At 41.2% G+C, this 13,353-nt stretch overlaps 1 protein-coding gene across 1 annotated transcript in view; it reads left to right on the forward strand.

The window, feature by feature from the left end:
• CLCA2 (chloride channel accessory 2) overlaps nucleotides 1-13,353 on the forward strand; it is a 38,019-nt gene that overhangs the window by 3,603 nt on the left and 21,063 nt on the right. The window contains exons 3-9 of the mRNA XM_006277518.4: nucleotides 6,355-6,505; nucleotides 7,581-7,689; nucleotides 8,092-8,260; nucleotides 9,117-9,344; nucleotides 9,726-9,953; nucleotides 10,198-10,375; nucleotides 13,120-13,226. Coding sequence (XP_006277580.1) covers nucleotides 6,355-6,505; nucleotides 7,581-7,689; nucleotides 8,092-8,260; nucleotides 9,117-9,344; nucleotides 9,726-9,953; nucleotides 10,198-10,375; nucleotides 13,120-13,226 — 1,170 coding nt within the window. The remainder of the gene's footprint in view (nucleotides 1-6,354; nucleotides 6,506-7,580; nucleotides 7,690-8,091; nucleotides 8,261-9,116; nucleotides 9,345-9,725; nucleotides 9,954-10,197; nucleotides 10,376-13,119; nucleotides 13,227-13,353) is intronic.

The raw sequence follows: 13,353 nt of genomic DNA on the forward strand, positions 1-13,353 counted from the left end.
GAAGTTGTTTATAGGTGGGAGGCTGCCCATTTACTGCCCAGTGCCAAGGGCATAATACACAGCCCTGTACCATCCCTACACCATGTCCCATGCCTTGCAGATGGTATCACTATATGGCTAGGTCTTTGGCCCCACACTGGGCCACACTATATGCCTGTCTGAAATTCGGACCCAACCTGGATTCCTCCTAATCAGGCAATCTAATCTCCACCCTCATTCTGGGCTGCAAAACTCCCAAAGCCCTTTTTCTTCTCGGCAGTGGCTGACTCCAGGACCTTTGGACTCACAGGCCCTGGCCTTGCCTCTAGGCAAGTTGGGACTCCAGGCCTCTAGCCTCTGGCTTTCCCTCGTGAGCGCTCTGGCCCTTTGACTGGTCTGGTCTTGGCCCCAGCATGGACCAGTCAAGGTTTTTATGGGTAGGTTCTCGAGCCACTTGCCCTCACTCTGCCATGCAGGTCCACCTTCTCAGGCTCCTCCAAACACTGTACCACATAGTTCCTCCAGCTCCATCCTGGACCTTCTGCTCCCACTGGGTTCACTCAATCAAACTACTTAGGCTGGCCTATGTGCAGTCCTTTGGGCCCCCCATATGGACATGGGCCCCCCTACTCTACACAGCCTACTGCTTTCACACACACTCCCTCACTGGGGCTACTAGGGTTTACACCCCTTGGGCCCCAGGTATCCGATGACATGCCTGGACCCTTCGCCTCTCCCCTCTACAGGGTAACCCACCAGGCTGTGGGGGCTGAGGCTATTTGGCACCTCATCCTTGCTTTTCACTAGGGAGGCACCGGTGTGGCATTTCCTGGGACCACCCTACCACAGGCAGCCCCACCACACCATCCTATCTCAGCAGGATGTAGTTTTAGGTCATTCCCCAGGACCAGGAACCTCCTCCGCCCCATAGTTTCTACCCTTAACATCCAGGTGTTCTGGGAGCAGCAGTACTCCAGCCAGGAGATGTTCACCCTTTGGCTCCCCAGCTGCAACTGCCAACTCAGCTCCTAGGGCCTAGGCTTATACTGAGGCTGCCCAGGCCTTCGTCCAATCCACGAGCCCTCTTGTGATCATGTGACCACCTCGTTAGGCCTCACCGTACGTGCCGACAGCTCCACAGCCTGTTCAAGCCTCTTACACTGGAAGGCACTAAAGATGCCCTGTGACACATAGCAATCTCTTGGGAATTTTTGCATACTACTAGTCTCAGATAGTTGGGCAAGTGTCAGTGTTTTCTTTTTTCTCTATTGGTTTCCTAATCCATTGTCCCATTAACAAAGCTTAAAAGAGCAATGATACTTGTTTGGGTGGAGACTTCGAGACTCAGAAGACTTGGCATACAAGTGAAATGCAAGACAACAAAGAGAAACAAAGATGGCCCATTGCAATAGACAGAGCTAAAGCACACTGGTTCCTAATGTTTGGTCTTTTTTTCCTCATCAGGAGTTCTGATCTTTGTTTAGTTTGATTTCAGTGAATTAGAAGCATCCTACCCACTACTCAGAGCCTTAGCCCATCTACTAGGAACCCTGAAAGCAATAGATAAATGCAGTATATGTTAACATAGTCAGAAACTATGTACCCACCATTCCATATAAAGTCTTAAGAAAATAGGTAAATTCCCAAGTGGATGGTGCCATTGCTTATTTTCTATATTTTTAGGTGGCAACTGGATAACGCTATGGTAAGGATGAAGCTGGCTTTGCTTTGACTTTACCATGCAAAATATTTGGCTTCAGTCTTATAGGAATTACAAAAATGGTTTAAGTTCTGGAAAATCTGCCTTACTAAGAGAGACTAGAAAAGCTTAATTTAGTTAGTTTATCCAAGAGAAGTTTAATAGGTACATTAATCACAGTTTATAGTACTTACCTAGTAAGAAGATTTCTGATAGGAGAGGTCTCTTTTAAGTTAACAGGCAAAGGCACAACAGGATCCAAAGACTGGAAACTACAGTTAAATGCATTCATATTGTGCGGGCCGGGGGCGAGCCGGGCCCGTCTTTGCGCACGCGGGCTGTGACCAGCAGCCCGGGCACACGGGGTCAGAGAAGACTGGGGGGCGAATTAGAATTAGTCAAGGATGCTTAGTGGTTGATTCAGAGATTTTTTACTTACACCAGTGAGGGTAGTGGTGTAGGCTGGTCAGCATCCAGGTGCAGCTCCGCTTAAATCCTTCTTGGAGGACTACGACAAATTCGTTCTAGCCCCGGAGTTGTAAAGCTTCGGGGGTTTGGTAATTTCTTTCCCCTGGAGTTGCTGAAGCTCTGTGGGTTCGGTCCGGTTCTTTGGCCCCGGAGTTGTTAAAGCTCCGCGGGTTCGAATATTTAGTATACAGGAAAAGGGATACGTCTAGGATTGCGCTCGGTGACGGGGAGAGGCCAGAGGCTGTTTAGACCTCTGTTGCCTTCTTAAGAAATGCGTTGGGTCCGTAAGGGTCCACAGCGCTTAGAGATCTTCACACAGCGCGAAGTCTCCTCCTCCTGATGTTCATGGAGTCCTCCAACTTGGGCGGAAACCACTCAAGCTCTTTATAGGGCTAGCAAGCCAATCGCTAGCTGCCACGTGTGCATAATTTAGAATCGGCCAATAATTGGCACGAATCTTCATACAAATGGCGGGAACTCCTTTGCACCGTGCATTTCTGAGATGCAAAAGAAATGCACCATGCAAAGAAAGCTACAAATTGGCGGAAAATTCTCCGTTGCACCGGGATTCTCTTCTGCAGCAGAGAACTCCACCGTGCAAGGAAGCTGCAATTCAGCAGGAAAAATAATTTAGCGATGCCGAAGCGCACACAAACAGAAAATCACAACTTTGGGTTGTGACCCATATTAGGAAGAAGGTACAGTTTTTTAATGTGATTGTAAGTGGTGGATTCTGTCACTTTTGTTTAAAGCAAGCCTGTACAGCTATGGATATACAATAGCTAAATAAGTTTGAGGAACTTTGTACATTTCTGTGGCCTGAATTAGGCTGGAAATTGGACTAAATTATACCAACTGTCCAGTCTGATCATGAACCCATGAATCCTATTGACTGAAGATATGTTTTTCTTCCCTTCCACCTCCCAACAGTCACACTTGAAAGACATCAAAAGCAGCTCTAAAAGTGGTCCTTTTTTTTAACCCAATATACACTATCATCCCTATCTACTATCAAGGCCCTTACAATACCAGACCACTCCACAGTATACACTGTTTACATGTCTGCACTAAGGCCCTGCTGTCTTCCTATTTTTATCTCCTTTCATGGTCAACTATTCAATACCAAAGTGAAGGCTCATTAAGGTATTTCTGGTCTTGCTTTTCTTTTGGCCATTCTATCTCCAACTGAGGCTGCTGCTCAACTACAAAACCTCTGGATTATATGAGTATTTTCAAGTAATAACTAGAATGCAAGTTTGCTGTTCAGTAAATCCCTTAATTCTGTAGTTTGTGCACGTTCCGTCATCCCGCTTGATGGCCTTAAACCAAAAGATTCTTTGGGTACAGGCAGTCCTCAACTTACAATGTTTCGAGTTACAATGTTTCACACTTACATTTATAAATTGACACCCTGTTTCAACTTTATGACATCAGTTTCAACTTTACAACGCTTGATCCAGTGCAATGCTGTGTCGCTTATCTCCCTGGAGAACATCTGTCCAAACTTCTTTGGACGCTTTCTTTAAGAAAGCAGACAAGACTCCAGAAAAACCTGCAGCCAAGACTCCTGAGAAGACTCCAGCCAAGAACCCTTCAAAAAGTCCAACCAAGAGCCTTTCAAAAAGTCCACCCAAGTCACCTCAAAGAAGTCCTTCCAAATCAATGAGATTGCTATTTACAATATAAATACATTAATGTAGCTATATTACTCATCTATAATTATTGAGTACAAAATTCTGGGGTATTTTTAGTGAAAATACGGTATCGGGCCTTGGTTCAGGAACCAATCCCCCATTTATAACATTGTTTCTTATGAGAAAATTGGTTCCAAGTTACAATGTTTCAACTTGCAGTTTTCAGGAACCAATTGTGTCTTACATCCAAGGACTGCCTGTATTCTTGTTGAAGTTGCCCCAATTTTAGGTACAGGAAACCTGTCCTACCGTTTTATATTGATTATTTTTTATAATGTTTTCTCTCTGGGAAAATAGAATATTAGAGAAAAAATACTGAAAAGGTATATTGCTGATTAATGGTTTCAAATCATGTTGTGAAGATGACTAATGGCATACTAGGCTGCATTAATAGGAGCATTGCATGCAAATCAAGGGAAGTGACTCAGCCCTGGTGAGGCCACATATGGAATACTGTGTCCAGTTTTGGGCCTCCCACTTCAGAAAGGATGTAGACAAATTGGAGAGAGTCTAGTGGAAGGCAACAAAAATGGTTAGGGGGCTGGGGTACATCACTGATGAGGAGAGGCTTACTTAGTCTGGAGAAGAGAAGACTGAGAGGGGATTTAATAGCAACCTTCAACTACCTGAAGTGGGGTTCCGAAGATGATGGTTCTCAGTGGTAGCAGATGACAGAACAAGGAGCAATGGTCTCAAGCTCCAGCAAGGGAAGTTTAAGTTAGATATTAGGGAAAACTTTCTCACTAGGAGACTAGTAAAGCACTGGAACAGGTTATCAAGAGAGGTTGTGGAATATTCATCCTCGGAGGTTTTTAAGACCTGGCTAGACAAAGTCTCGACTGGGATGATCTAATTGGGGATGATCCTGCTTTGAGCAGGGATTTGGACTAGAGGTCCCTTCCAACCCTAATTTTCTATGCTTCTAAGATTCTCTGTTATCAGTACTTGGCAAAGATTAATATAATGAAAATAATTCTAAAATAAACTAATGTGTTTCTGCTGATGCAGGCAACTAGAAAGTATAGAATAGCACATCTGAAACGTAGAAACTGACTGTATCAGAAAAATATTTCTTGGCTTGAAATAGGAAAACCAGCAAGTAAATTGGATATCTTCTTCTTCTTCATCTTCTTTGGCAATCCCTCATAGTTGAGAATGATTGTTTTATCTGCGTGTCTGAAGATGGCTGATGAGGCCTATGTTCAGTTGACAGACTACTGTACCTTGGACACGTGTTTCTATGGCGGGGAGGGGGCGTGGCACTGGATTGTTGATTTGGTCCATGACTCACTGTTTTTGCTGCTCCTACTTTTCATCTCCTGTTGTTGTCATGATTTTTCCAACTGAATTTACAGTAACAGTGATTACTAGGCTGTAGTGTCTGCCTTAAACATAGCAGGACTGATTGTTATTTCCACTAACTAGGGTCATATTACACTACTCTAGCAATTTTGAGAGGTCTTAATATGGGTGTAAATATATATTTTCCCACTTTCAAGACCTTTTATAATGCTAGGGATGTGTAAAGTGGCATAATTGTAAATGTTAATCAGATTCACAATGCTATTTATTGTATAGGATAATAGAAAAATAGGATTGAAAGGGAGCTTAGGAGGTCCTCTGATCCAACTCACTGCTCAAGGCAGGATCATCCTTGTCTAAACCATTCCAGTCATGTGTTTGTCTTAAAAACTTCCAGGGATAGAGATTTCACAACCTCTCTGGTTATTTCTTGCAATGCTTAGTTATACACACAGCTAGGACAGTTTTCCTAATATCTAACTTAAATTTCCCTTTTTGCAGTTTAACACCATTACTAGTTGGCCTATCCCTTGTGGCCAGGGGCAGATCCAGAGCACATACAGCAGTGCAATCACACTTCCCCTTTGGCTGCATCTTCTTCTTTGAGCAGGGGCGGTAGGACTAGAGTGAACTCTCAGCACAGGTGCTAGCTAGAGCCCCTGCTTTCATGTAGCCCGAAAGGTGATCACTGCCACTCATCTGCTTTTCCATGCTGCTGAATTCGCCAAGGAGCAGAGGGAGGGAGAGGAAGGATGAACATAAAAGCAAGGGCTCTGGGTAGGCTCACATCAACTTGTGAGCTCAGAACTCACTACACACAGGGATCTTCAGCAGGAGCCCACACCTATCAGGCAGTCAATTCAGAGCTCACTGTGTATGTGTGGCACAGCCAGAGTTGGGAAGGGGAGGGAGGCACAGCCCCTGTCCCTATTCCTGAGTGTATGGGTCATCATCCTCTTTATAATTCTTTCATTTTCTTGAAAGACTATTTTAAAATCCCTCCTCTGTCTTTTCTTCCCCAGACTATTTAATCCCAGCTTTTCTAACCTTTTCTTGTAAATTATGTTTCCTAGAACTCTAATGTTACGTATTGCAGTAGCATGTAGGAGCTCTAGTAATTTACAAAGATCCTACTATATTAGGTGCTGCACAAGCACAAAGCAATACATGTCTATGCTTAATTCATTCAATAAAACATTTTTATAATTTTAGGCAGATGTCATAGTTGCTGCTCCTTATTGGAAACATGGAGATGACCCATATACCCTACAATATGGAGAATGTGGAAAAATGGGAAAATATATACATTTCACGCCTACCTTCCTATTAAATGATAAGTTGATTGCTGTCTATGGATCACGGGGTAAATTTATGACATCATTCTTGATATCTCGTTTTTGTTCTTAGTTGTATCTGGCAAAAGAAATGTGTCCATGAGAACTCTCTATGTAATAGTAGTTGCTGTCACATTCATAGATATAAAAATGTAATTAATAGGCCAAGAATAATAAATACTCTGCCCTTGTATAGTTCCTTCCATCTGAAAATCTTGAAGTGGCTTACAGACATTAATTAAACCTCACAAAATCTCTGTGAAGTAGGTAAGTATGATCTGGGCACCTTGTAGAGCAGAGTTAATATATTCCCCTGAAATATACTGAACTCTCTGAAGAGAACTGTAAAAAGTTATTAAAAATATGTCTCTGTTCTGCATAGTGAATATAGACACCACATTTTGACACCAGTAGAAATGTAATATCCACTGTAAAGAAATTGACAGATTTATAATTATTATTTATAATTTGTAATCCATTATTTATAATTTAGTGGCTATTTTATATAAAATGAAGTGAAAAAACAAAGCTAGGTTAGCTCAGAAATGGAAAATGTATGAGAGTTTTGCATATAAGGAGCATATCTGATTTTGTAATAAAATGAAGAAAAATGTATGCTTTAACCCTTTTTTGCAAATGGTCCATGAACCTTTCCTTAGCATGTATGACTTGTCCTACTGCTTAGAAAACTCATCTTATCTACAGAAAATAGAGCAATGGTTCTTGGAAGTGGCACTGAATACCTTGGATATCTAATTGCAATTCAGTGTGCATGTTCTTCTACTCTGCCACTGCACATTTCTTTAAGCTTGACAGTCATATAATGAATTAGAAGCTTATTTTAAAACGAACATATTAAATCAAATAAACCAAATACATTTTCAAAAGCTGATGCTTGAAGTTAGGCAAGTAGGCATGTTATGGAAGCACCTAAATAAATTAACACCTCTCCCTGTTTTCACTGGGAGTTACTGGATACTTTGCTAATGAGATTACTATTCATCTTTATTGGCTGTTTATGTACACACTGATTTTGTGCACTACAAACATCTACAGTCACAGTAATTTTAAAGTTACCACAGTTTACATGCTCTATTCCCACAGGCAGAGTTTTTGTCCATGAGTGGGCCCACCTTCGATGGGGGGTGTTTGATGAATATGATAGTGACAGGCCTTTCTATATAACTGGACAAAATCGAGTTGAAGTTACAAGGTAATTAATTAGTTTACTTTTACATTCAAATTTTGGTGGGCTTTATCAGTATGGTTTGTTTCACTAGGGCCCAAATCTGATTTGCTTCTGTAGGCGTGTCATTTGTTCTTTTTTCCTAAGACTGTTCAAGTGGTAACTATAGAATAACCACCCCCCCCCCCCCGCCAATAAAAATACATTCTACAGTCTTAGTATTTTTTATTGGCTTAATGGATTAAAGTGACTGAGGAGGAAAAAATTAGTAGAATTTTTTCTTCTTTGCACATACAAACATTACTTCTACAAAAAGCTGCCTCTGCATTACTGGATTCCTGCAAGGCAAACTGATTAAAATCAGGTTCTACCCTGAATTGGGGCCAGTCTGGCATTTCTAAATAATAAGTATTCCATTTTTACTTCCAGATGCTCATCTAATCTCACTGGCATCTATGTCTGTGAAAAAAAATCCTGCACTGAAGGAAATTGTGTCATTAATCAACTAACAGGACTTTTTATTGAAGGATGTGCATTTATTCATGAGAGAAATCAAACTGCAGCAGCATCAATAATGTACATGCAAAGCTTATCATCTGTGAGTACAGATAGAAAAAAACCCAGATTCCTGACAATTTGTCCTTATCCACTTCTTTTAGAAATGCTAAGGTTATTTAAAATGTTAAAGTTGTTTAAAGCAAATGATAAAATCCCAAATAATACTCAATTGTTTTGCACCAAGTGATGTTTCAAATATATGTGACTGGCCATAATTCTAGGATATCTAGAATATTTCTGGGACATTTGTTATAGTTGACAAATCACTTGGTACAGCTCAAGTCATTGTCAATACATACATTGTAAATATTTGAGGATGTCCTTAGAATGATTGTATTAGCCATGTCCAATAGGATGATTGTATTAGACGTGTTAAAACAATTAGCCATATTATTACTTTTACAGGGACAAATTCTGTGATCCTTATTCCCATGATAGTTCCAGTTTGTTTCACTGAAGTTTTGCCTGAATAAGGATTGGTTTAGATTGCTCTTATGAGCTGAATTCTGCTGTTTATGTAGTATTGCCATGCTGTGCATGAGAAAGAAGTGCACTGCTTAAGCAGAAGTGTTAGATGTCATGCTTTCTATGGGGCATCAGTAGTCTTGTGGCTTGAGCACATGATGACAAAATTACTTTTTTATGCCTCACTGCTATCACTAAGTGTGTAACTTTGGGAACTTATTTGATCTTTGATTTTTTTGTTATCATATTGGTAAAAGATATAATAGTGGTAGCTTCAAATATTTTCAGATCAAATGCTGGAAGGCAGTATACAAATCCAGATTATTATTTTTCTTACAGCAGTACTTATTTTCTTTCATTGCCGGTTGGCTTTCTTTGGGTTTCTTTATTTTTGGTCTCTCTATTTTTGGTCTATTTGTTTCTATTTCTAGGTGGCTGAATTCTGTGATGAAAGTAACCATAATAGAGAAGCTCCCAATATGCAGAACAGAATGTGTGACTATAGAAGCACGTGGGAAGTAATAATGAAATCCATGGATTTTAAGAACAATCCTCCACTGAATACTACCAGCCTTCTACCTCCTCCTACCTTCTCATTGCTGCAGAAGAGAGATAGGGTGGTCTGCCTGGTTCTTGATGTTTCAAACAGCAAGGATGGGGTAAATTCTCATTCAGACATACTAACATCTCTTTAGTGGAAATGTATTTTCCTTTGTGCACTTAGACGATTTATTTTTATTCACTTGGAAATATTTTCACCAAAGCAAAGATTTGCTGAAACGTTTGCATATACTGTTGCTCAGTACAGCTGATTGAACTAAGCATTTATATTTGTAATTTTATGTGTTTAGTAGGGTCCTTGGAGCCAGTGCAGCAACACTTTTTATTGTTCTAAATTAAAACTGTTCTTGAATATACGCTGTGGAAAATTTTATGCTGTTTTTGTCTCTCTGATTCTGATCTTTTCAGTAGAAAATTTACAGCTGCTTGGCTTCTTTGTTGTGAGTGATTTGTTGTTTGTTTTGAACTTCTTTATATAGACTAATTGGATCAATCAGCTGCATCAAGCAGCAGAACTGTATCTTCTACAGATCGTGGAAGAAAATTCTTATGTTGGTATTGTCACTTTCAGTCACTCGGGAGAGATCAAAACTCAGTTGCGTCAAATTGTCAGCAATGATATAAGGACACAGCTTGCTTCATTCCTACCAACTGCTCCAACTAGTGAGGGAACAAATGTTTGCGCAGGCTTGCAGCTGGCATTTGAGGTAATGGAAAGTACCTCATTTTCTCTCACCTAAACAGGACGTTCTTAATTTAGCCCTCATTTTTTATTCTTATTTTGTAACAGGTATAAAATGCATAGAAGTTGATTAATGCAGGAGAATTTTTAGTATATTTCTTTTGATTTACTTTCTTTTATAATTTTGCATTTTCCTGTACCAGACCAAAGAACTGTGCAGAGTGCATAATACATTAGCTTCATATTAATACTTGGTACTCTGTTATTAGGTGATCAGAAAACATGATGGAAGTATATATGGCTCAGAAATTATATTAGTGACAGATGGAGAAGACAGTGGTGTAAAGAAATGCTTTTCTGATGTGATTAACAGTGGATCAGTCATCCATACCATTGTTCTGGGACAGTCTGCTGCAAAAGAAATTGAACAGTTTTCTAGAGAGACAGGTAAAATTTTGAATGAACCTTGCCCCAATTTTGAAAACAACAGGTTTTTTCAGATCTGCATAAATGTTTGCAAAATTGAGATTCTGTCCTCACATTTTCGTTTTAAATAATCTAGGCAACTAGGTTATCATAGTTGGTGTCTAAGGACAGATATTTATAGATTCAGTCAAAGTCACTTAAAATGCTTGTGATTGATGTGGGCTGTTGTTTCAATTGCAAGAATTCCATCTGCCATTCCTGCGCCATTTTCAGCATTAAAGGCACCCCATCCCACAGTGTGCTGGCTAATTCATGCAGGCATGGTTTATGCTCAACTGTTCATGCTGCCTTATGCATCCTTACAGAGCAGTTATGTTGTACTTGCATGGCCTGCCTGCTCACTTAATCAATCAGTTGGTTGCTGGTCAGCTTCTCTCTGCTAATAGCTTTCAGGTGAGTGGCAGTTGTCATGTTCAGTGCTTTTCTCTTCCAGCTACTTTTCTGTACTGTACTGACAGTAGTTGAGATTGGTTACAGGGTTTAGCTCAGGGGCGGCCAATTATATCAGGCAGAGGGACACTTAACAAGTTTTGGTGAACTGTCAGGGGCCGCATAGGTAGCCCTGCCCCTTTATAGTTGCCCCGCCCCCGGGTTGCCACATTGGGACCAAAGGTCCTGCCCCCTAATGCCTGACCTTTGCCCCTGGAAGTCCTTCCCCTTGCTGCCCCCGTTCCCCCAAATACTCCTTTTGGGAGTGGGGTATTGCCATCTTAGAACCAGAAAAAACCCAAATCATACAGGACTCCGTGGAGAAGCAGAAGGCAGGACTCCCTTCACTCCTGGCAGTGTGTGGAGACCTGCGGGGGAGGCAGCAAACTCCAGTGTGGGGCTTCTCCTGCTGCAAGTGTTGGAGCTGCAGGCGTGCAATGCAGAGCCCTGGTAATAGGGCAGGCTCCGCTTCCTCCCCCCATGCCAGGCATGAGCTCCCTGACTTCCTGCATGCCATGCAGGGGGAGTTTGTGAGGGGGGTCTCAACACCCCCTGCACCCCCTCCACACACACACACACCCTGCCTAGTTAAGCTCTGTGCTCCTGCTACTCCTCTGGGCGAAGGCTCTGTACTGCACTCTCGCTTCTGCCCAACTGCAACTCTACCCCACCACCAGCCCCCTGCTTCCCTACCTGCTGCCACGAGCAAGCAGGTTCCAGCTGCAGCAGGAGCCCTGCCCAAGAGGTTCCACCCTCGTGCGCAGAAGTGCTGGGAGGGGTGCAATTCATTGGCAGGATGCTGCGGGCCGGATGAAAGTGCCTGATGGGCTGGATTCAGCCTGTGGGCCGAATTTTGCCCACCCCTGATTTAGCTGATCATGGTACATGTCAGGCAAATAGCTTCTTGCCAAACAATTTGGCAAATAAGCTGGTACATGGCTTAGATTGTATTTAGGTGCCCAAATGTCACTGAAATCAATGGGGATTAAGCTTCTAAGTACCTTTAACATATGGCCCTCCATTCTTTAAGAGTTTATTAATTAATACATAGTTACTAATTTGTCAAATTTTCCAGTTTTTTCTGCTTGAAATGTTCAGCAGCAGATTGCAAAATTCTCAGCTTTAAACTTTATTCAGATTTTTTTGCAAATTTCTTCTTCCTGTATAAAAAGGTTCATTAACAGCTCACTGCAAATTTTTGACATGCTGTCCTTGCCCTTCATTCCTTGGACGTATGCTGGTAATTCACTTGTTAATGTTTCTCTTCTTATGTAACAGCCAACATGGCTCAATTCAAAAGTGGCCATTAATTTTGGATTGTCTCAGTTTTTAGATATCCTGCTTTAGATGTTAGGCCTAAATGATGCTACTCTTGTGCCATAGATGACTTCAGTAAAACCAATGGGGTTTATTTGGGTAATTACTCATGAGCACAACTTCTAGAATCTTGCCCTTCATGTCCAGCAGGGCACCCAAAAGCAGGGCTATTCCAGATCATTTGTTGTTTTTGAAAATATTATCCAGGAGGAGCACCTGTCTCTAATTTAAGTGAATACTAACTATGGGTGCTGGGTACCTTTGAAAAATCTAGCCTTGGACATCTGAGGTTGCCAGGCACTCAGAAATTGTGATAAGCCAAAAAAAGTGAATATGAAGGAGACAACTTCTGAAAATGTATAAATGTAGTGCTCTAAATATATCAAAGTAGTGCTTGATTCTTGCTCCTGCAAGTAACCTTAGTTTTGTTCTATTCATTTAGAGATGTTGTTTTGGATCTATAACATTGCTGGAATACTTCCTAAAAGGAATGCAAAATTGCTACATGTACTATGGTTTTAAAATAACAAGAGTCATTATGAGATAGTAAACTCAGGGTGTCCTGATTAAAGGAACCTTTTGGAAGTACTAGGAGAGCTTAACTGAGACCTTATAAAGCAGTGTAGGGACACACTCAGGCACCTGGGACAAAGTAGAAGCAGCAACTGAAAGTTGCTGCCTCATCTGTAGTCATGAATGCACAGGTGCCTGCAGCAGCCCCTTTTTTGTGCTCCCCTCCCAAGTCAGCACTGGGGGCAGTTGCTTCTATTGCCCCCCACCAGTTACACCACTGACCTTATCAGTGATATACAGTATCCCTCTCATCCCCTTATACTGATTTGAAAAATATGTAGGTAAGACTCTTGATTTATCAGTTTCATGAATTAAGTATTTTGAAACAGTATGCAATATTTGAAACTAAGTTCCAACTCCAAAATAAAACCTGTGCTCTTTTTCAGGGGGATTAAACTTTTTTGTCTCAGATAGACTGAATTCCAATGACCTCATTGATGCTTTCTGTGGAATTTTATCAGGAAGTGGAGATACCTTTAATCAGTCCATTCAGGTCAGTTTTATAAGTACAGATAACATTTCCATTTCCTACTTTATTGATCATCACCACTGTGTTCACAATAATTCTGCATTATATTCCGTACATTATTTTGAATGAGTCTTGGAGAGAAAGAGATAAG

The sequence above is a fragment of the Alligator mississippiensis genome, chromosome 5 (genome assembly GCF_030867095.1).
Source record: "Alligator mississippiensis isolate rAllMis1 chromosome 5, rAllMis1, whole genome shotgun sequence".
Lineage (NCBI taxonomy): Eukaryota > Metazoa > Chordata > Crocodylia > Alligatoridae > Alligator > Alligator mississippiensis.